Genomic DNA, 24,194 nt, shown 5'->3' on the forward strand with positions numbered 1-24,194 from the left:
GGGCGTAATCACTGTTAAAAGCTCTCCACAGAGAGACATACAGAAGCGATTACAAACGGAAGTTTATTATTTGTGGTCAGTCATTTGTGTTGTTTAGTTTAATGCTTTCTTTAATAATAAAATAGCCAGGGTGAATAGTTATGATTATTTTGCTTGGTCTTGATCACAGTGTTCCCCTAAGGTATGTAAATAAAACCTCTGACTAAACAGTGGGCTGAGTTGGCAGAAAGATAAATAATTAGTAAGAGCTGGCCTACCATTTTTCTTGTTTCTCTAAATATTTTTTAGTAATTTCTAAAATAGAATTACCTGGCATCCAACAATTATACCTACCCCGTTTCAGCCCACAGAGATAAGACAGATCTTTATTCCTAAACCAATGTCCAACAATTTAAATGTGTGTTTCATTGTTAGTCAAGAAAAATTGTCACATGATTAAAGGATCAAGTAAGCAGATGAATTGCTACTTTACACACTAAAGCACTGACTTTATTCAAATAAGCACAAATACCAGATCAGAATGAGCTTAAAGGGGAAGTTTGACATGCAGACTGATTCACTTGTTACTTCAAGAATGTTTACTTAGCTAGAAACTGAAATTTATGTACAGTTCTGAGGTAACAAGTGAATCCTTGCCTATACATCTGGTATGTCAGACATGGGAGTGGAAAAATTCTGGTATGAAAATATATTAATTCAGAAATTAGTCTGACACTTTCAGTTCTTTTCTGGGTTCCTTGCTCCTCTATTCACTATGCTTTACTTTGAAAAGAAAAGTTTCAGTCCATGTGAATAGGACATCAGTTGTATTTTCCAAAAAATCTTAACGTCTTATGTTAACATTTTACCCAGAGAAAAACAAAGTAATTTAACTCCCACTGCTACTTTACGATATATAAAAAAAGTTGGAAAGGATGATTTAAAAACAAAAACAAACACACACAACAGATTTACACGTTTTAAAGCAGTGGTCCCCAACCTTTCTCGTCTGGCGGGTGCAAGATGACGAGCCACGGAGGACCGTGGCGGCGGACGAGCATCCACCGAAATGCTGCCGACAAGCAGCAAGGTCTCGGCAGCATTTCAGCAGATGCTTGTCCGCCGGCCAATACGCGGGTGCACCCGCGGGCACCGCGTTGGGGACCCCTGTTTTAAAGCATCAAGAATGTCAACTTTGGGTTTCCCTGATTTTGCTGGAAGACTTATTGAAGGTGTTAGGAAATATTCATTGTGAACGCTTTTACTTTAATTGAAGGTGGGAAGGGTGTTGTTATAATAAAAGCTTTCTTGATCCAAAATATTAGTCAGTGACATCAAAGAGTCGTGACTAGTACACCCTTACACTTGTATGTGTATTCAACGAATTGTTAGTTTTAAAACAAACGTTTCAGTTAATTTTATATGAAGAAATCCTACCTTTTCCAGATCTTGACTATTGATTTCATGTAACCAACTGAGATGCTCATGAGCTTGCAAGAAACTGGCCAGCTGTCCATGCTGAGCAATAGGCTGAGATAACAGCTTTCCTCGTTTTCCTTTTTCTAAGTACCAACGAAACAGGAAATCTGAAAAATTCTAAAGATTACAGGAGATGAATACATGTTAAAAACTGATGTCAGTTTTTGTGTCCAATTTAGTTTCAACACAAATGCTATACAGACCACACGTGGTTAGAACATGGATTTACCTGCTCAACAAAACCAGAGGGAAAAGTGTTTAACAAAATGCTAGTGAAAAAGCTAGTGTTTTGATCAAAAATATGAGTGTCTATGGAAGAGGATCTACACCATTCTCTACATATTTTAATCTATAAGCAACTCAATATTTTGGTCTCAAAAGGAACATCGTTAGTATGAACTTCAGTTGTTACAGATTACATCTTTGCTCTTTACTCTTGGAAAGTTCATTGCCATCAATAAGCAATCTGAGTAGGCAGGGAAAGTAGAATATTAGTTTGGAAGTCTGCCATAGGGATCTGAGTGGAGAATTTTGCCCCTTGTTATGAATTATTCTCACATGCAGAATCATTGTCCATAAAATGCATTCAAGACTGTGATCTTTTAATTCTGAAATTTCAACAAACTGTGTACACACTGCTTATGATTACCACACACAGAGTTTTACTATATTTTGACCAAATTATTTCTAACTCAACAGTTATAATAAAAACAAAAGGATTCTTTTGTTTATATCTTTTCGGTGTGATATATAAAACCACCATAAAGAATCATCTTTTTATAAGGCTTTAAATCAGATGCATGATTGTGGAAGTCTCACACACACTTGCAAAGACAGAAGACTCCAGAACACTACAAGTCACTTTACCTTGTTCATGTACTTGCAAGACTTAGAAATAGATTAGGATTGAACATATGTTATGTAGTACAGGTGAGTCAAACAATTTAAAACATTTTACTTTATTGCCAAAATGACTCAGAAGAAAATGACTAAAGAAGATAGAAAAAAAAAGTTAAAAATTGTTAGTAGTAACTAAACTGACTACTGAATCGCCAGTTTAAATTCATATCCTGAAGCTAACAGAATATCAGAAGAGGGATATCACCCACTAAACAAGTTAAAATCCCATTTCTAGATACAAATCTTTTTGTTCAGCAAGATTCATTTTACTTTTGTACCACTTAGAATGGAGAATCAAAAGAGTAGGAAAAGAATTTTTTAAATATAAAAATGACCTAAGATAGCAAAGTCTATTAACTGGATTTTGAAAGCCTAAAATTACCATCAGTATTTTGTTGGCAATGATTTATATCCGATCTTACTGCAGAACAATGTCTAAACGAGTGAGAAAAAAGTTACCTGATCTGCAAACTGCGTCATATAACGTTGTAGTCTGGCCTGATTATCAGTCTGCTCACACATTTGTACCAAGATATCAAAGTCACAATACTTCTCTGCTAAAGCAGCTGCCAACTGATACTGTCCTAGGGAAACTAGGGAACCCAAAAGAGAAACAAGTCAATCAAACACACTCTTTGTCTGTAAGAGGATGCATGCTGTCTTGGATCACAATAATAAAAAAAATTCAAAATCCCTGCAATAGAAAAATAGTTGTATATCAAGTATGCATTCATTTGTGCTTTCAAACCACAACTGATGTGCGTGCTTATGTAAACATGCATACACGTATAATATATACAGTAAGTAGCACAATAAATCCAGGGAGATTTTCAGAGCCACACAGGCCTGTTAGGCACCCAGCTACCTCTGAAAGTAAGCACACCACTCCCATTTGCACCTTTGAAATTCTTTGGTTTCATAAATATTTACAGTTCATAATCAGGCATCACCAAAAGTGAGAAAGTAACAAGACAAAGACATTTTGTCAATGTAGAAATCAATTATAAGGATTACTAGATTTATATACACAATATGTTATTGGTCACTTCTATTTTGATCCAAGTAAAGTCAAGAGAAATGAGATTCAAGGGCCTGATATCAGTGTGCTGCTAAGGAAATTAAAGCTTTAAACTGAATACAATGCTACAGAGCTTGTATATATTTACACGCTAACAGAATATATGTATGTTAGTATAAAAAGACTAACACATGCAATTTCTTTACTTAACAAAGACTTCCCTAATTATAATATTAAAAGCTCATGGATTTAATATTCAACTGTTCTATTAATTTAATTCATTTTAAGCCTAAAAAACATCAGGTTCATAAACTTACCAAATATTGTGCTACCTATTATAAGTGAGCACTGTTTCCAAGATTACATTATTAAACCCAAAATATTTTGGCTACATCAATGACAAGTTAAGCTAGGATTATTAAAATCATATATAATCAACATTATACAATTAACATTTATGCTGTTAGATGAATGTACGACTTGATAAATATTCAAACAGATCTATGGCTAAGTAGCAACAAAGTAGACTTACTTAGAAATATATTTTAAAGCTATTTTCATCCAACACTGTCAAGTCATATTAAGTTCCTGGCATCAGGCTATGCAATAAGTAATTGCAAAGAATGCACTGATTTTACAATTCAGGAAGGAGACTTCTGTCTGCTACATAGGTTTGATTTAGGATCACTACAATAAGAATTCCATTTTCGTCCATCTATTTCTATAGCTAAATTCCCCATTAAATAGTACGAACAAACCAACAACTAATACGCTGCATAGAAATGTCATTTTACTCTAGATATGGAACATTAATTTTTTTTTTTTTACTTTCTGTATTTGCTTGGATCCAAACATTCCATGCATTGTTTCCTAGATGAATGGTTAATCCTTACACTAAAGAAAAGAGATCATCACTTACGAAGAGGAGACAAAAGTTCCGATCTTTTCTGAATATATTCCATTTCTAGATTATTGTATCTCTCTTGATCAGCAGGCCGGTCCACAGATTTAAGCTGAGAAACAAAGCCATCTAGAAAGCAATCTAGCAGTGCCACCAACTGTTCAGCCACAATGCTACGGAGGTTACTGTCCACTTGAGGATAAACAACTTTCAGAATAATTGCATGCTGACGTATTATTGCTGTTCGTATGCCAGCTGGACCACTAGATGCTTGGAAAGACAAAAAAATAGTCAACATTAAAAAATTAGATTCTATAATTAGCTTGTGACTTTATATATTATGATAGTATGAAGGGAGCACAATTATAGGCATTAAAGAGACAGATACACCACCATATGCAAAAGATATCTAAAAGATTGTAGTGTTTCTCACATTTTCAGTGTTTACTTTGTGCTTCTGTCAGTGCCTGCATGTACACTGGAAAAGCATGAGAAGTTATCACACTGGTACAGTGCTCCGGGAACCCACATGTACACAATTCCCCAGAGGGTGTTTAAAGGGAACAAAACAAAAGTGGAACTGCTGCTGTCTTAGTTCAGCTGGCTGCTGCTTTTTTGCTATTTTTCACTGGTATAAATGGTATAATTTCTGAAGTTCTATATTAAATTTTTTTTAAATTATACACAATGTAAAGATCCCACAGGAGCAAAAGTAAATAAGAAAGCAGTGGCAGAAAAGATGTTCCTCCCCTCTCTGTGATCCCTAGACAGAACTAAGCAGTAGGGAAGTAGTGTACACACATGAGCTAGGGAGGGAGCTTTTTCTTGGGACATTTCCATAGAGCTAGGGGAATACAACAGGATCCAACTAACGCCTCTTGAGAACTATCCAAAGGTCAACAAATAGCAGGGGGAGTCCATCCCCAGATCCAGAAGGAAAGTGAATGAGGAACCTTTTGCCCCTCAGTTCTCGTCAATAAAGCAGGAATGTACTGGAAGGCCAGAGCAGATGGAACAGGAGGTGCATAAGCTTCTGTGACAAGTAGCTAGGAACCTGTTTGAGCGGAAGAGGGCCTGGGAGCTGGAAATGTCTTATTTAGAGCTATGATGGCTACGTACACCGCTGTTGGTGTGACTCAAATACCACTGGGGAAACAGAAAATATGGAGAAAAAAAATATAAAGAACACCTGAAACACTCAGTATAGAATGCACGTATCACATTGCAAATTTCAAATCTGAATTTGTCAGTGACCCAGAAAAAAGTTGCAATGAAATTAGCTATTTCTTTAAATATTCCCATTTTTCTTTTATATTATTAATACTAAGCATTAATTCTATCCTTCCCATTTTATCCACAGGTTAACTCTGAGCCCCTAACTTCTTATGCCATACGTACAATAAAAAACAAGTACAACTAAAGCAATTTTGCTTTTAAGTAATCAACCAATTTACATACCATAAATATAGACTGACATGCTGACACGGACACATACTAAAATTGTAACTGATTACAAGAGATTTGATGAGCAGTAGGAAAAAAGATTTCTTTCAATCCAATCAATAAAAAAATGAAAAGTTTATATTGGGATTTTTTTGGATCTGTTTTATTTTAACAATTTAATTAAAAAAAGTATAAAGATCAGAAAATATTCTGAGATCCTTGTTATGAGGCACTGCAAACAGCTCTAACTACTACAGGACAGTGGTTATCAAGTTTTAGTCTACCAAACTGTTTGTCACAAGGTTCTGCATGCATCAACATAGCGCACTCCCAACACGCAGAGGCCTTAACCTGCAAATTATTTCCCAAAGTTACTATTCATGCCACTGCTAATTCAGCTGCACTGATGGGTTCCCTGACAAACAAGTCTTCAGTGGTTTCCAGAGATTTTAACCTGTGCCAAGTAAACACTTCTACTGGAGACGCAGCAAATATACATGAGAACAGAATCAAACTAACAAGTGACTTTGAGATTAGAGCAGCAGAGGTTGCAAGAGCGAGGAGGAGAATAAATGTTATGTCCTCTCCCATAGCATAGAACTTTAATAGTAACAACATTCATCACATTAAAACGAGTATTTTCATCTCGTCTTCCTCCTCCTCCTCCTCACATTGCTTCCCCCCCTTGTTCCCTCTGGAGACCTGCTTTGCTGACTGACCTAGTAAGGGAAACTGGGGAAGGTGATCTAGGTCATTTGCAGGAAGAGTGTGAGTAGATCCTAGAGCAGTGCCAGAATGCCCAACAAAGCCAGGGTGGTAAGCCAAATGGATAGAGCTGGGTAGGCGCTGAGGCTCAAAGGTGATGTTTGCCAAGGAACAGGTTGAGGGAGGAGATCTGAACATCTGGAGAAGGGTCCTTCCTTGATGTTATCAAGAAAGAAGAGTATATTTGTCCTACAGGTGGTTATGACCCCTCTCTAATGAGATGGAGAATATTGGTGTTGAAGGCTTGATTTTTTTTGATACTGGGAAAATCAGTGCTGGTAGCACTGGTAACCAAGCTGGTGCTGGTGGCTCAACGTCTGTAGTTGAACTATCTGCTGGTACTGTTGAAGATTTTTGTATCAGTATTGGGTCTGGTACCAAGGTTCTTGGTGACAAGGAGTCATTGCCAGTAATGAGTTTTGGTGTTGGGAGTGGACCTGATTTTGCTTGGAGCTGGGTGGAGCAAAGAATCTGCTCATGCTAGGCAGTCTGAACTGATTAGACTTTTCGGGTCAGTTAACAAGAGTCAGAAAACCCATGACTTTGTTTTGTTTTTTTTGTTCTCTCTGGGAAGGAGGACTGCCACATTGAGCCATCCTTAGAAAGTAGCTCAGATCTGCCCTGCCTTGATGTGGTGTAAGTGATACAGGGCTTTGGCACCAAGCGTGCAGCCAGTGCTGAAATCGGTTTGGAGTGTCGAGAGGAGCTGAAAGGATTGATGCCCTTTCCTTGATACAGGTAATGGGAATATCCACACTCCAAGGGGTGCTGAAGAATGGGTATCCCTGGGAAGAGCATCCCTTTTTGGAGTTTGTGAAGCATTTTCAGAATCTTGTGGACTGCTTCAACAGGTAGAATTTTAACTAACTATTTACGGAGAAGTGGTTCTGATGGAGAAGGACCTGCATACAGAGCAATGATCCAGGACATGGCTGTGGGCCAACCAAGAGTTACCTACCATGCCCAACCAGTTAGCAGACTGAGTCCATTATGTGATGGGCATGGCTCGAAGCCAGATGGTTGGTCTTAGCCATTAAGCAGGGAGAGATCTCAGTTCATAGTAGTCAGAAGAAAAAAAATTAATATACTAAAATAACAGAACACTTAATGGACTGCCAACAGGATAAAAATATCACCTCAAAAACTAACTAGACTAGCTACCTTAATTATCAGTTTAGAAGAAAAGGCACTATGAGGCAGAGTGCAGCAGACACCACAGAGATAAGTCTTCCTGCCAGGGATGGGAACTGGGAACAGAGATGATCAAAGCCAATCTGATCTATATATGCCTTTGGACATGGGGTCACCATGACATTTTTTTTTTTTTTTTTTTTTAAAATGGAGATATCCCATCTCCTAGAACTGGAAGGGACCTTGAAAGGTCATCGAGTCCAGCCCCCTGCCTTCACTAGCAGGACCAAGTACTGATTTTGCCCCAGATTCCCAAGTGGCCCCCTCAAGGATTGAACTCACAACTCTGGGTTTAGCAGGCCAATGCTCAAACCACTGAGCTATCCCTCCCCCCAACGCCAACGCATCCTGCTGTTCGGAAGATTTTGATTTTGGTTACATGAAGCACACGCATACCATAAGAGGGGTCCACATGGACAAAAGCTGGAAGAAAAACTTTAAAATGTTTACATTACAAAACAAAACTTGTTCTGACAAGTTTTCACAGCATTGCATCCTCAAGTAGCAAAGCACAAATACTCAACAAAGCAGCAAAGTGGGCAACTGTCAGTTTTTTTACTCTTGACAGGGAGCCCTGAACACTATCTGCCTGTGTTAAACAGAGCAAGATTAATATTTTATGCTTCATTTGAAAGTTACACAAAAAAATCATGATCTTGTCAGCTGGAATCAGGACACCCTAAAAACAAAAATTAATCCTGCCTCCCAACTTTTGGCACCTTTGTTTTGTAGCCAGATTCTCAGTGTCCAGTGCAACAAGCTTAAAGGAATATCATCAGTAATGGAGAAACCAACCATTCATCAACAAACTAAACCATTAGGTTCTACTATCTATATGGATATCTACATACAAGCTTAGAATAGCGCATAACAGCACTGTCCAGTTTAATATTCACAGTTTGAGCTAACACAAAGACTTCAGAGGATACGGTCAAATGTTCTGAAACACATGAAGAGTATTTGTTAATGTTTTAAAACCGATATTAATTTGCCTAACATTTTCACTATTCTCACCTGTCCATGGAACATATTCAGGTTCTCTTTCCAGGAGCTCTCCTGTTTTATATAAAGAGGCTCTAGACTGGCGATACTGGCTGGCAGCTTGTAGCATATCCTGCACAACATTAAATGGACACCTTAAAATCTGGTCAATTTCCCAAACTTGCCACATTTTCTCTTTCAATCATGTTTTTCCTGTGTCAATATTTTTTCACCCTCTACTGATGCATGCAACTCACAAACAGCAGGAGAGTATGCAGAGGCCTAGCAAGAGCATTAGTGTACATGCCCAGGAGCTGTAAGTTCTCTACTATGCACATATGTTATCAATAGTCTCCCCCAGGCTGCTAGCCATCCTGCTACTTTTAAGGTTCCCATGAAGAGTAGTTCAAGAAGGAAAGTCACCATGTACCCTCAATCCCACCCCAGTACTTCAGCTGCCTTCTGAGCTCAGAGGATGTGGCCAACTATCCACCCCCTGTCTAATACTGGTCTTTCTCCCTGCTCCTGTGCACTGCTGCAGTTCATGGCAATCACTTCATCATCTCCTTCCTGCTAAAGGGATGAGAAGCAAAGGTGGCAATCCCCCCCAAGGCTCCCACTTCCATGCTGGTTTCCAGAGACTATTAAGGGTTCCACCAGGAAATGGAGCCCCCCCCATTACTATTTTACACTAATTTCAGTGCTTCCCAGCTCTGTGAAGGGGTTCGTCTTGCCACCTTGAGGTCTATGGAGGCTTCCAAACTCCTTCAGACCCATTAAAAGATCTGGTGGTGATTGTGAGACTAAGTGCATCTCCTTCCACCTTTCTTCTGGATCCATTGTAAGGTAAAGAGGGGTAGTTAAAACCAACATGACCTTGCTTTTCATTACTTTCCTTTCTGCCACCCTGCAGTAGTTTGGGAAAGGAGACTTTCCAAGCCCCATATACTGAAACAGCAACACTTTATGATTTGCTGTTACTGTTAAGCAGACTCTTAAAATGCCTGAAGAAATATGTGCATTATAAGCTCTTCCAGAACAGTGCTTGAGTGTGTGATGATATGTTCTTGTTCATGAGACCAGGAAGAAGTGAAACTGACCAATACAGAGGTACACCTTTACACAAAGCTCTGTCAAATGGGCAAACTGGGGGGGAGGGGAACAAATCAGGAAAAATGTTTGAGCTCTAGTAATTGGGCAGGACAGATGTAGTGGAACAAAAGGGAACTGAGACTGAATCAGATCATCAGGACCATCATAACAAAGAGAACAAATCCAAGATTAGACTCCTGGGACTTAACAGGGAGAAAGAAGGCAAAAGTGGGCGATTTGACACATTTCTGGGGTCAGTGCCTCTGATTTTCTGGGACTTGAGCTGCCTAAACACTTGGTTTCTGCCAAAATTCTGAGAGAAATTGGCTCTCAAGGTAATATTCTCATACCCAAAATCACATATAGTTCACTACAGTTGTGTTACTCTGTTCTGACAATATCTTGGAATGTGATTCTATATTTCTGGACTATATCCATGCCAGCCTAGAAAGTTCAGTAAGCTTTTATCTAGTATGACACTTCTAGGAGTGGAGACGAAAAATCATAATTAATCAGATGATGGACATTAACTTCATGTAACGTAGTCAGAATGAGGCATGCCTTGTGTTGGCACTGCTGGATGGATTAAATGTGGATTAAGTTGTTTTGGATATTTTCCTTTTTGTGCCATTAACAAGGTCATATTCAGTGTTTTGTCCCTCTTGTCAAGAGAGAGATACTACTATATTTGTATAGACTAGTACTGAATGTATATGGAGTGTGACAAGCAACTGATGAGTTTTATTTTTCCCGTTCGTGAATTTCCCTACGTATTTCCTTTTTTACACTGTGCTTGGATACTGCAAGGAAGACGAGGCACCTAACGGATCCTTCGTAAAACTTGTTTTGTGCACTTTCATATTAATTAATGGGTAGTTCTTCTATTTGGCCAACTTGTCTATGAGAACTACCCATGTTACTGTACTGAGCAGTAGTCAAGGATTTCCCATGACTGAATCCAGCACCACAAATAATTCCTGTACTATACCTGAAACCATCTAACTCTACCAATTTCACTTCTTTTAATATTAGTAGTACTCATTTATTATTAAACAACTAATACATATATTCCATGGTTTTTGTTCAGCCAAGAAATGCAAATTACTGTTTTCTGTATTTTTCACCCTCTCTCTCCACTCTGCCCTTCCAATATTTGGGCTGGCTGAAGTAAAAGCCTTGTTGAAAAGGGTTCCATATATGGCACTGGGTTTTGTTTTGTTTTCTTAACTCTTGCAGCTTATTAATTTCTACTACAGACTGAGCAGGTCCAGAAGTTTACATGATTCTATTAGTAATATCCATATAATAAAATCCTACATTACACATTCTTTATTAGTATCTTGATATTCTTGCACATGGCATTTGATATTTAAATACCCTAAAATAGCCATAAAGGACAAAAATAAAATTAGATTTGCGAAGTCAAAGTATTTCTTGCAGTTTCCTATCCAGATGTGCCTTCTTTATTGAATTTGTTTTCAACATTGCAAGGTCCTTTTTCTTATTAATCAGGTGGGAAAACTGACATACAATTACTTCACTTAGGAAAGAAAAATCAAATGCAAAATTACAAAATGGATACTAACTGGTAAGGAGGATAGCACTGCTGAAAAGGATCTGGGGGTTAATAGCAGATCACAAATTCAGTATGAGTCAACAATGTAATGTAGTTGCAAAAAAGGCTAATCTAATTTGAGGTATATTGACAGAGTGTTGTATATAGGACACAGAAGGTAATTGTCCTGCTCTATCCAGCCCTTGTGGTGCTCAGCACTGGCCTCAGCTGGAGTACTGTGGCCAGTTCTGGGCACCACTCTTCAGGGAAGATGTGGACAAATTTAGGAGAGCCCAGAGGAGAGCAACAAAAATGATAAAAGGTTTAGAAAACCTGACCTATGAAGAAATGTTAACAGTCTTCAAATACACCTCTACCCCGATATAACACGGCCCGATATAACATAAATTCGGATACAACGCGGTAAAGCAGCGCTCCGGGGGAGGGGAGGGGGCGGGACTGTGCACTCCGGCGGATCAAAGCAAGTTCGATATAAAGCGGTTTCACCTATAATGCGGTAAGATTTTTTGGCTCCCGAGGACAGCGTTATATCAGGGTAGAGGTGTATGTTAAGGGCCGTTATAAATGACAGATCAATTGTTCTCCATGTTCACTGAAGGTAGGCCAAGAAGTAATGGGCTTAATCTGCAACAAGGGAGATTTAGGTTAGATATTAGCAAAAACTTTCCAACTGTAAGGGTAGTTAAGTTCTGGAATAGACGTCCAAGGGAGTTTGTGGAATCCCCATCATTGGGGGTTTTAAAAACAGGTTGCACAAACACCTATCAGCAATGGTCTAGGTTTACTTGATCCTGCCTCAGAGCAGTGGGTTGGACTTGATGATTTCTCAAGGTCCCTTCCAGTCCTACATTTCTATAATTCTATATTCAGAAATAATTCTTATGTTTTCTTTATTTCTCTTTCCTGTTCTTTATGAAACAACACTGCATTCTCGACAACTTTCCCTTGCTTACTAATACTCAGAAAAGTAGGGTTGGACTCAACTTGCTAAATTCTGGTCTTGGTTTTTTTCTGGAGTGTTTCGCTTAATCAATGTAATTTGATACCTTTATGATGTTATTCACGTCGACAACTATCTGGGCCCACTCAATGGATTCAATTGGTGTATCCTTCAAGATTTGCTCCTCATGATCTAATAAGCATTCAAAGATTGTATCTATCTGGGATACCTGTAAAACATACAAAAGTATTTGCACTGAACACAAGCCTACCCATTATCAGGTGATGTGTGACAGCCAAATGATTACTATCTATGAAAATATTGAAGTATTAACAGGATCTTGATTAAACAGCCTACTGGAATACAAAAAAGTATTAAACATTTATATGGATATTGAAAACATCCAGTTATTTTAGTTGATTTTGTTGTTGTTTTTTTAAGGGTTATAAGCCCTCTCGCTTCTGGACACAAGCCAATTGGGTTAGGAAGAAACTCCCCATATGTGCAGGTTTTTCCATGATTGTCCATTATGGGGCTCCTTGTGCCTTCTTCTGAAACATGTGGTACTGACTACTGTCAGGAAAAGGGTAATGGACTACACGGACAACTGTTTCAATCAGGTATCACAATTCCTATTACTTATTTATTTTCTCCACAGCTAACACCAGTTCTCACCTCTCCTAGGGAGAAATCAGTCACTAGTTATTAATACTCTGTACATAATTAATCTAAAACTAAATCTAAACATTTTATTGCACATTGTTAAGATGAAATAGAGGAAATTAATGTAAACTAGACAACTGGAATGTAGTACAACTGGAATGTTTGCCTTAAAAATGTAATTGATTGATTGGATTAGACATACTGCATCAGAGAGGACAATATATTATAGTGAAAGGCACTGAGTGGTTACGACTCATTCCAGGAAGGGAATGAAGAGATGAGGACATGTTTTGCTAGCTTTATGAGAAAGAGACCTACCTAGATGGCATTAGTGTCCTTCAGTGCTCTCCTGTAACATGGCAATCCTAGCATACAATTCTCTGATGAGAAGGGAAAACATGGCAGTCTTTTCATCCTTCCTATAGCTGAACTGGTTGGAGATCAGATTAATTTTACTCTAGCTATGTGATGTCAATCAGGATTCATACTTTAGTTGCAGATGCATGCAAAAAGTTATGTTTTAAAATGAGAGAAAATGCTACCAATAAAGTCTTAACAGGAGAATTCTGGGAAGTTAAATTTGTTTTAGAAGAATAAAGTCTTATTTTACACATTAATGTATTTCAGTTTTTACAACATAGCAATTCATCATGAAAAGGGTTCCAATTAATCAGGGAAACTTCCTTGTCTTACCTCTCTAAAGAAAACATCTGCAGGGGTAAGACTTTGTGGAATATCACATTCCCTTTTGTTTAAAGCAATCAATATAGCGGTGTTCACCAAGTCTGGCAGTCTGGAGTGGTGGTTCTTGAGAACAATGGCTGCTGCTAACTTTTCTGCATGTTCACAGAGCAACAATCGAGTTGTCATTGGCATCCCTCTTACTGGAAAACTGCCCAGACATTCAAATAAGCCAACCTTTTATTAAAAAAAAATGTTAAGCAATGTGCAAAAAATGATTAATATAATATAAAAAAAATATAAGTGTTCATGCCAGCAGAATTTTAGGACCTTACCTGATGAAGAAAGTCAATGAAGAAAGAATGGGCTTTCGTCTTATCCTCCAACTGATGAAGGAGAATAAGGGATGTATTGCTGAAACCAGCTGCTTCTGAAAAGAGTGTGTGTGTGAAGACAAGATTTTTAACTAAGAGCACTTTTTTTAAAAGTCCATGGTATTGCAAGCTGGAATTTAAGATCTCTTACATTTTGCAGCTTTTCTGTCTTCAATTATTACAAAAAAATGAACAAAAGCAAACCCTTGGGAAAAAAAACTTATTTGATACTAACAAAAACTGATACACAAAGACTGGACTTTTTTTTTTTTTTTTTTTAAATCAGATCACCTTGTTTTGATCTTAAGAGACTGAAAATACAACTTAAAACTAAGTTTTTGTAATATAAATAAAACAAATATATAAATATGGAAGACAGACAACATCAAAATGAAGATAACTATCTGAATCCTGATTAAAGGGTTTATTAAAGACCTAATACACCTCCATCACTGCACAGATTTTACACTCCATGCACATATGGGCTTAGCAAAGCAAAAAGAAATTGCTCCCTCTTCTTCACCCCCGGATGTAGCCATATATTGCTGTTTTAAATATGGTTGGCCCAAGCTCACTCCTTTCCCTCAGGATTTGAATCCGAGGATCCTGATAAAATTTTTATACAAAGGAGCAAAGACTTTAAGGAACCAGTGAGTGGAGTGGAAGCTTCTTTGGGTATATCTGTGTGTTTGACATCCCAGTAGGGCTCCACTGTACCTTTTTATTGCTTTAGAATTCTCACAACTTCTACATACTCTATTATCAGAAGACTGCTAAGATGTGAAACTCACAAGAACAGTTGCGTCTGCAGTTTCCATCATGTGTAGGCTTATCAGAATTTTATTTTTATTTTCAAGTATTTATTGATTAATCAACTCCAGTTTTTGCACTAACAGGAAATCAGTTCAGATAATGCATTCATAACATAATGGCTATTTTTCAATATGTTGTGAATCTTTAAAGATTTAGTATTTGATATTTCATAATTTCTTATAGATTGCCAGGTAGAAATGATAGCAAAAAAAAGCATCAGTTGGCCATACATGCTACATATAAAACTTCCAGCCAAGTCCATGCTCAGCTCTGGGCAACTGCTGCCTGGAGATATAAAGGAAGGTCTCTTCTCATGGGTAGTTACTCAGGACACGTGATCAGAAGGTGGCTTGCTTCAGTGCTTCACCTACACCAGATTCCTCCGGCAGGGGTTGGGGAGGTAAGAAAGTGTCACTTAGCCTTTGCATGTAACTTCCCCCTGCAGCAACTGCTACTCTCCTCTCTTCTTAGCATTACTAGAGAAACAGCAGCACTAAAAGGAGTGAAAAGGAGCTATTTAGAGTAGAGGTTGCCACGCAGAAACAGTGGTCAAAGGCAAAAGGCTCTTTACCCCCATGAAAGTATACTCGAGAGCGCATAGGAAAAATTGTGGGGAGGCTGTTGGTGATTAGTTTGGGAAGAGGGAGTGAGGGTAGGAAAGAAAGGTCAAAGCGGTGCAATCAATGCAAGTTGTTGAATACTAAGCAATCCACAAGTCCCAAAAATTGCCTTCACTTCATGGAGCATAGGGCTTACCTTATGATTTACTTTTTAAGCAGAATACTGTGCACAACTTCCCACATATAAAACCCCAAATAATATTAAGCCTTACCCTCTGGTACAGATTCAGCCCATCGTGGGTCAGATGCAGGGTAATCATCCACTAAGTCTACACTGATCTGAATTACAGCTCTATCCAGTTCAGTATCAGAATCCAGGTCTGCATTTGGTGGAAAGAGCTCAACAACCATGCTCTGTGCACTGATTACATCTTTTCTGAAATAAAAGAGAAAGGCTGCATAAAACAAAGTGTAATCAAAAATGGCCAGAATGTTAAAAATTCTCACAACCAGCAGTTTTTTCTACTATACTTTTTATTAAATATGTAGGTTATAATCACTAACACTGTTTGTACTGACCACCTTTAACCTGAGTTTTTAAAAAGCATCTTAGTATAATTACCTATTTCAAAGGGGTATTATCTATTTTATTGATGGGTAAGTAATTTGCAGTCACTTTTGACCAAAAAAACCCTGATGTTTAGCTATGCATGCTGAATGCCTTTCCAGTAGCCAAGCTAACAGGAGCGGTCGACACAATATTTTAACTAAAAAAAATGTATGTGCCGAATGTTCCTCTTGGCTTGCTATTGGGGCCTAGTAGCAGTTGCAGATGGTCCACATGACGTAGGCAATCTCATCATACCATCTCCTCCATACATTTATCAAGCGCAAGCTTGAAGCCAGTTAGGTTTTTGCCCTCACTGCTCCCGTTAGAAGGCTATTCCAGAATTTCACTCTTCTTATGGTTAGATACCTTTGTCTAATTTCAAGCCTAAACTTGTTGATGCCCAGTTTATATCCATTTGTTCTTGTGACAACACCACCACTTAACTTTAATAACTCCTCTCTCTCCCTGGCATTTACCCCTCTGATATACTTATAGAGAACAATCATATCTCCCCTCAGCCTTCATTTGGTTAGGCTAAACAAGTCAAGCTCGTTGAGTCTCTTCTCATAAGGTAGGGTTTCCATTCCTCTTATCCTAGAAGCCTCTCTCTGCACCTGTTCCAGTTCGAATTCATCTTTCTTAAACATAGGAGACCAGAATTTCACACAGTATTTTCATGGCTGCATCCCATTGGCAGCTCATAGTCATCCTGTGATCAAACAATACACCCAAGTCTTTCTCCTCCTCTGTTGCCTCCAACTAATACGTCCCCAGCTTGTAGCAAAAATTCTTGTTAGCTCTTACGTGCATGACTTTGCACTATTACATCTCATCCCATTTCTATTACTCTTGTTTTCAAGGTCCTCCTCATCTTCTTGTATATTCCAGTCCTCCTCCATGTTGGCAATACCTCCCAACTTTGTGTCATCTGCAAATTTTATTAGCACAATCCCACTTTTTGTGCCAAGGTCATTAATAAAAATGTTAAATAAGATTGGTCCCAAGATCGATCCCTGAGAAATTCCACTAGTAAACTCCCTCCAGACTAACAGTTCACCTTTCAATATGACCCGTTGTAGTCTCCCCCTTAATCAGTTTCTTGTCCACCTTTCAATTCTCACATTTATCCCATCTTCTCCAATTTAATAATTTCCCATATGGAACTGTATCAGACGTCTTACTGATATCCAGATAGATTAGATCTACTGCATTTCTTTTGTCTAAAAAATCAGTTATCTTCTCAAAGAAAGAGATCAGGTTGGTCTGGCAAAATTCAACTTTTGTAAAACCATGTTGTATTTTATCCCAAATACCGTTTACCTCCATATCATTAACTACTTTCTCTTTCAACATTTGTTCCAAGATCTTGCATACAACTGAGGTATGACTAACAGACCTGCAGTTTCCCAGATCACCTTTTCCCCCTGTTTTGCCTAGAGGGGAAATCCTCTGTGTTTAAAATCTTTTTGTTACCCTGTAAAGTTACCTTCCATCCTGATTTTACAGAGGTGATTCTTTCATTTTTTTAAAATAAATTTCTTTTAAGAACCTGATTGTTTTTCGGTGTCCTAAAGACCCAGGGGGTTTGATCTGTGCTCACTTTGTAACCAATTGGTTAGAATATTATTCTCAAGCCTCCCCAGGAAAGGGGGTGTAGAGGCTTGGGAGGATATTTTGTGGGAGGTAGGGATCCAAGTGGCCCTCCCTTAATGTTTGTTTAAATCACTTGGTGGTGGCAGCGATACTAAGGGTAAGGAAGAAATTTGTGCCTTGGGGAAGTTTTTAACCTAAGCTGGTAGAAATAAACTTAGGGGGTCTTTCATGAGGGTCCCCACATCTGTACCCTAAAGTTTAAAGTGGGGAGGAAACCCTAACATAGGTACTATATTAGCAATTCTCCAGTCATAGGGTACAACCGCCAAGTTTAAGGATTCATTAAAAATCCTTGCCACTGGGCTTGCAATTTCATGTGCCAGTTCCTTTAATATTCTTCGATGGAGATTATTTGGGGCCCCTGATTTGGTCCCATTAAGCTGTTTGAGTTTGACTTACATGTCAGAAGTAGTCATTTCTACTTTCATATCCTTGTTTCCATAAGCCACCCTGCACTACTCCCAAATTCCTCATTACCCTTATTAAAAACTGAGGCAAAGTATTTGTTTAGTTGTCACCTACCATGGCTCAGATTATCCATTCCTTCTCATATCTGGTACCATTTGATCCAATAACATCTTTCTCCAAATAATGGCTCACTTTCATGCGGTTTAGCTCATCACAGCTTCCATTTACCATTCCTAGTTTGCACCCTCACCTCTTCACCCTGTCCTTCCAACTCTCATCAAATCATACCTCCTCTTATCTTCAGTCTCTTAACTGCCATCTTCCTCTTATCCCCTTCCTTCAGTTTCTCTACAGCTGCTTCCTACTCTCCTTCCTCCAAAAACACTACTAACCCAGTAATCTATTGTATACCCCCATATCCTTTAATCATCTTCCCTTTTCCTGCATTATCCTGCAAAACCATGTCTCATTCTACAATTTATTTCCCACTCTAGCACTGGCTCTCTCTCCGACCCTGGCACCATCCTCTGATGGTGATTTCTCCTCCCAGCTGCCCAGGTGGCAGCTGTGTTTGTTGCTCTCCTGCCAGTTCCAACAATTCCTCACTTTCCCCTTCCTTTCTGAAGTACACACCTAACTATCCACCCATCCCTTCTTGCCACTGCTGTCATTCATCATTCCAGCTTGCTCTCTCACTCTTCTCCTTTCTCTCCACCTAACTCTTGACTCTCTTCCTAGTTCCACACCATTAACCTTCAGTTTCAGCTTCCATGTTGGTGAGCCTCACTGTTTCATGTTCTCTTACTAATACCCTTGCTCAACCTGCTGTCACAAATCAATTCCCCCATTAACCTCCATGGTTGCAACTTTCTACACCAAGAATTGAGCTCAATGATTTCTCTCTTCCCGGACTAATTCATGTCCTCCTCCTTGTATTTAAGGATCTCCACAACTCAATTTCTTATCTCTCTACTTCGCCTGACAGTCCCCTTCATGCACTTCTCCCACACAAATCTCTGTCTTTCTCATGCAGCCCCTTATGCCTGGAACCCTCTTTCTGACTCTCTATTCCATGCCTCCATCCTCTCTTCAAAGTCCTTTCTCCAACCTCAATTATTCTAGGAGGCTTAGTTTTATAGATTATAGATTACTATATTCTTTCTATTCGAATATAAAAAATGTAAGTCTGCAGCCCTGAAGACATCTGCACAAATCACTAAGCAAACAAACTTACTGTTTTCACCCTTGGGTCACTCCACCCTTTCCAGTGTTTATCTCCTCCGCTTGTTTTTGTCAATTTAGATCACACATTTATCAGGGCAATGACTATGTTTTGAGAAGCATCATGCACATTCATGGCACTATGTAAAAAATATCTTCTAAAGTAATACTGAAAATTGCCCATTTAAATGTAAATAAAATAGTCAGGATTTTTCCATTCTTCCCTAACTTTCTTCATCAATGCCAGTTACTGAGAGGACAAACAAAATTTTAAGCTTAAAATAGCTTTACTTTGTGTCAATCAGATCATTAATACCAGCTCTGGCAGGTTATAGCTGTAAAAATGACTATACAAGTCTGCTCATTTCTAACATGGATCACTGCCTAGGTGGTCCAAAAATGCCAATTATTTCATGCGATAATTTTTTTAAAAAATTGGTTCTTTTTACAAAATCTCGCGTGATTTTTTTAACCACAAAAAACTAAAAACTGAAAAATGTTTTTGAAAACCAAACAACATTTTTACCAATTTTTTGTGGGTTTTTTTTGTTTGTTTGTGTTGGGTTTTTTTGGGGCTGTGGGATGTGTGTGTTGAAAATCCAGACAAATTCAACCAAAACGAAAAGCATTTCAGGGAAAATAAAATAGCTAGTCAAAAAAAAAATTGTCAATAACAATTTACTCAACAGTGTCCAAGGTGTGCACACACTTTTCTAGAAAAGGAATATATTAAATATGAGTCCATGGTGATTTTTAATTAATCAGCATGAATTTTATTTTTATCAAGAGAATCCCTTAATTAAAAACAAACTTGCCCTCTCTAGTAAATCAACATAGTGACTCCTCATACCTGCAGTACTGCAGAAAAGCAGCTTTCAGTAATTTAGTTTTATCCTCTTGTGCTATAATCTCCATTCTACTGGTAGCATCAAATGCAGAACCCTGAAATGTAAAGTAAAAATTCAGACCGAAGGACACATAGGCAAATACAAACCTCATTATGGAAGGAAAGTAATCTTTCTAAAATAACAGTGGTTTAGGATTATAATAGACAGGCCAAATCTAAAGTTTTTATTCCTGTGGGATGTTCTTGCTGATCACAACAACAACAAAAGAGACTGGGGGCAAAGGTAACAGGATCACAGTTCAGAAGCTGTACAGATTGATCTAGCCAAAGTAATGGTCATGAGATTCCCTCCATTATGAGGTACTACTACAGCAACTGATCCTAGAGGGTAAGACAAATGGGATAATGACCAATTCATTCTTAATTATTAGCTAACTAAAGAACTGGTCAGCCCCATACTAAAAGCCCAGCTTTCCATCCCTCTCTAAAAAATTTTGGGCAAAAGATTCTACTTTAGAAAAATGTTCTTGACAAGGTAACTCATCTGAGATTTTAAGTAAATGTATATTGTATAAAAGTTAAATATGGACATGTGAAAAAACTTTTTTCCAGTCTAAAAAGAGTTGGTAACTTGATAAAAAAGTAGAATTAAAGTAGCACATTATTCAAATGAGTAGAGCTGGCTGACAAATATCAATTTGACTGGGAATTTCAAAATATTGTAAAAACTGTTTTGGGTTTTGAAAATTTGTTTTCAGTTAGATCTACACAAAAGTTAAAATTTTCTGTGAATGAAATTGTGAAGGTGAGTGAACTCTAGGCACACTTTCTTTTTGCGTTACGAGGTTTTGAATTTTCATACTAAATATTACCTCATTGTTTGGTCCAGTTACAGAAGATGACAGGGAATCCTCAAGGTCTTCAGGAAGCACAGACACATTTTCCCTAGAAAAGATGGCCACAAGCCCACTTTTTCTGGTGAAAAAAATGGGAACTCCAGTGTAAGAACCTGCTCCTAAAATGCTATCACCTAACGGGAAGGAAAAACAAGACATTTAATAAATAAAATGATCATATAATGCTGCATTCATAGCTTGATCTTCAAGTAGACATTTACTACATTTTCCCATGAACCAGCTAACAGCAGTACTTCACAACAGATTTGTTCAAACAAACGATAAGACCCACTGCAGATTACCAAATGATATGAGGTAATAACTAAGCAAACAAACCTAATTTTAGAAAAAATCCAAAGCACAGATTCATAAAATATTCTCACATATTAAAGTAAGTCCAGCTTTACTTCATGTTATACACCATACTATCCTAGTAAAAGAACTGTCCTATAAAATATTAATAGCAGACCTCACTACAGTGGTCTACTCAAATCTTTGATGAGAAGTGGAATTAAATTTTCAGGTGGAGAGAGACTTGTTTGGTTTGCAGAGAAGCCTTCCTCTGCAACATGGGTTTAAACCAGCAAGTGACATGTGTAAATGGTGGATTCTCTGTAACTTGAAGTCTTTAAATCATGATTTGAGGACTTCAATAACTCAGCCAGAGTTTAGGGATCTATTACAGGAGTGGGTGGGTGAGCGAGCTTCTGTGGCCTGCAATGTGCAAGAGGTCATGATCATGATGGTTCGTTCTGACCTTAAAGTCTATGAGTCTATCAGAATAAGCAAGATTTGGTGGTATTTAAAAATAGGGCTCCTATGTACAGTTACACAGTATCATCTTATTTTCGTTTTCTGTCTCCTGTCAAGTGAGTTTCAATCCCATTTTTAGAGTAAAATCCCAGACTTTTTGCAAGCACTATATCAATAAAAATATACTCAGCACTTATATGTGTGTGTGTATATACACCTCTACCCTGATATAACACAACCCGATATAACACAAATTCAGATATAACGCTGTAAAGCCGCGCTGAGGGGTGGGGTTGGGGGGGCGCTGCATGCTCTGGCGGATGAAAACAAGTTCGATATAACACGGTTTCATCTATAACGCGGTAAGATTTTTTGGCTCCCGAGGACAGCGTTATATTGGGGTAGAGGTGTATATATTCAAAATTGTTTGCACAACCAACTTATCATTACACATTTCACACACAGGGAAGCTGAAGCAAAGTAGTGAAGTGACTAGCTGCAGGCCAGAGAAAGAACTAGCAGCAACAACTAACATTAGAGTTCAGACCTTTGACTGCCAAACCTTTGTTCATTCCATCAACCCATGCTGCCTCAATCTTTAGTTTTGAGGTAACTGGGGATCCTTGAATGAAGGAACAGAATGCCAAAATATATGGCTCAATCTAAATACAGTTTGGAAATAATTAAAATCAATGAAGAAAAATTTTGTCAATATGGTTAACTAAGTGAATTAATACAAATTAAGTTTCCTATTGCTATTACCTTGTGCACCAAAAAAAATTTTCTCCTGTGGTAAAGAAATTCTTCCAGTTCCAGTTGAACAAGCAAAGACCTCATCTTCAGTATACAGGTAGGCAGCATGGCTAAAGAAGTCTGGGACCACGAAACAGCACATCAGTTCTTCAGACTACAAGTGTCCAGAAGAATGGCAGAATATACAAATAAACAATATTTAACACTTAATACAGCACTTTAAAAATGTTCAAAAAGTTCTACAAACATGAATATCTGCCTTTTCTTAATTTTAACATGACAGACACATCTATCACAAATGTATTTTAAAAGGATCCCTATTTCTATTTCTAATTTTCTCTGAATATTTAAGATCTGTTTTGTCACCTGCTAACTCCAAAAGAGATGGAGGTATATTTTCACCAGAATAGAAAAGAGGTGAACAAATCAGTAATTCAGCAGCCATTAGACACTCCTCCTAATGTAAGAACCAATTTTAAAATTGACACCATGGAAAAAATATCAGCCATATAAAGTTAGGTCAAAGCTAATATTCATAAAAGCTTAATTAAAGAGACATTGACACTTCATGAAACATTTTTTGTGAAGTGTCAGATGAGTAAGCAAATATACTTTAAGCACACTTTGTGGATTTCTGTTAGAAATCTGCAGTACATCTGTAACTAAAGATTTGATTGCTGAAAACTAGGTATAGATGGGTTTAATTATCAAAGATATTCAAGATTATTAGTATTAGAGAGGCTAGTAAAACAGACTGATGTATCAAATAACAGAGTGTATACATTTTTTAAAAGCTAAGATTCTGAGCAAAAAAAAACCCCAGGCAGAAGCCAGTAAATTTAAATTCAAAGCTGGTCTGGTTTTTCTGTTCTTATCAAAAGCATGAGGTTCTAAAATATCAACAAGCCAGACAGCAGCAGAGGCAAAGCCTCTTTTTTGAGCGGATGATTGCATCTGAGGGGGAAAGAAGGATATGTATATTGGGGATACTAGATGGAATTCAGAACCTTCAGCTGGCTTTGCTGAGCATCAGTACAAGGTATAAAAAAAAAAAATAAAGAAGCAACTGGAGATTAGAAAATTAGTTCAGTATATACAGCACAAGATACCGTATAAAACAATCTACAGCAGTGATACTGAAACTGAGGCTCACAAGCCACAAGTGGCTCTTTAAAAGAGTCTACTGCAGCTCTTTGCAGTACATGATATTAAAACACTGATTTAATTATTAACCAATCAGGATGCTTTTACTATGTTATTAACCAATTGTAGCTGATAAAATAATACTTGGTCAGTCATTTTGCTGTGAGAATAATATTTATTTCCCCTGTCATACTGTTTAAATATATAGTACTATAGTAAATGAAACAATGAATTCACACTACTGAGGCTCTTTTAGGGTAATGTTGATCGCTAATCTGGCTCCTGAACTACTAAGGTCTGAATATCACTGATTAACGGCATATAAATCCATGTAATCAGGTAATGCCCAAATCGCACAAAAGATTCATTTTAAAATAAAGACAAGAAGATTCCCATCTGGCTGAAATACTTTTCAAGTATCCTTTTTTCTTCTTACTCAGTATTATTTAACTGCTTTAAAAGCTCTAAAAAGACAATGATCAAACTTTAAAATTAAAAGCTATCTCAACAATAGCTTTTAACCTCTAAGTCAGGGATTCTCAACTTTTTTCTTT

The 24,194-nt window shown here is 37.8% G+C and overlaps 1 protein-coding gene across 1 annotated transcript in view; it reads right to left on the bottom strand.

Annotated features, from left to right (window-relative positions):
- Positions 1-24,194, bottom strand: part of NUP133 (nucleoporin 133) — a 58,078-nt gene that overhangs the window by 15,498 nt on the left and 18,386 nt on the right. The window contains exons 10-20 of the mRNA XM_054021768.1: positions 22,507-22,651; positions 20,968-21,125; positions 20,099-20,190; positions 15,629-15,792; positions 13,945-14,039; positions 13,622-13,846; positions 12,372-12,494; positions 8,691-8,790; positions 4,296-4,547; positions 2,818-2,951; positions 1,417-1,575 (exon numbers count right to left, since the gene is read on the bottom strand). Coding sequence (XP_053877743.1) covers positions 1,417-1,575; positions 2,818-2,951; positions 4,296-4,547; positions 8,691-8,790; positions 12,372-12,494; positions 13,622-13,846; positions 13,945-14,039; positions 15,629-15,792; positions 20,099-20,190; positions 20,968-21,125; positions 22,507-22,651 — 1,647 coding nt within the window. The remainder of the gene's footprint in view (positions 1-1,416; positions 1,576-2,817; positions 2,952-4,295; positions 4,548-8,690; positions 8,791-12,371; positions 12,495-13,621; positions 13,847-13,944; positions 14,040-15,628; positions 15,793-20,098; positions 20,191-20,967; positions 21,126-22,506; positions 22,652-24,194) is intronic.

This window comes from Malaclemys terrapin, chromosome 3, assembly GCF_027887155.1.
Source record: "Malaclemys terrapin pileata isolate rMalTer1 chromosome 3, rMalTer1.hap1, whole genome shotgun sequence".
Taxonomy (NCBI): Eukaryota; Metazoa; Chordata; order Testudines; family Emydidae; genus Malaclemys; species Malaclemys terrapin.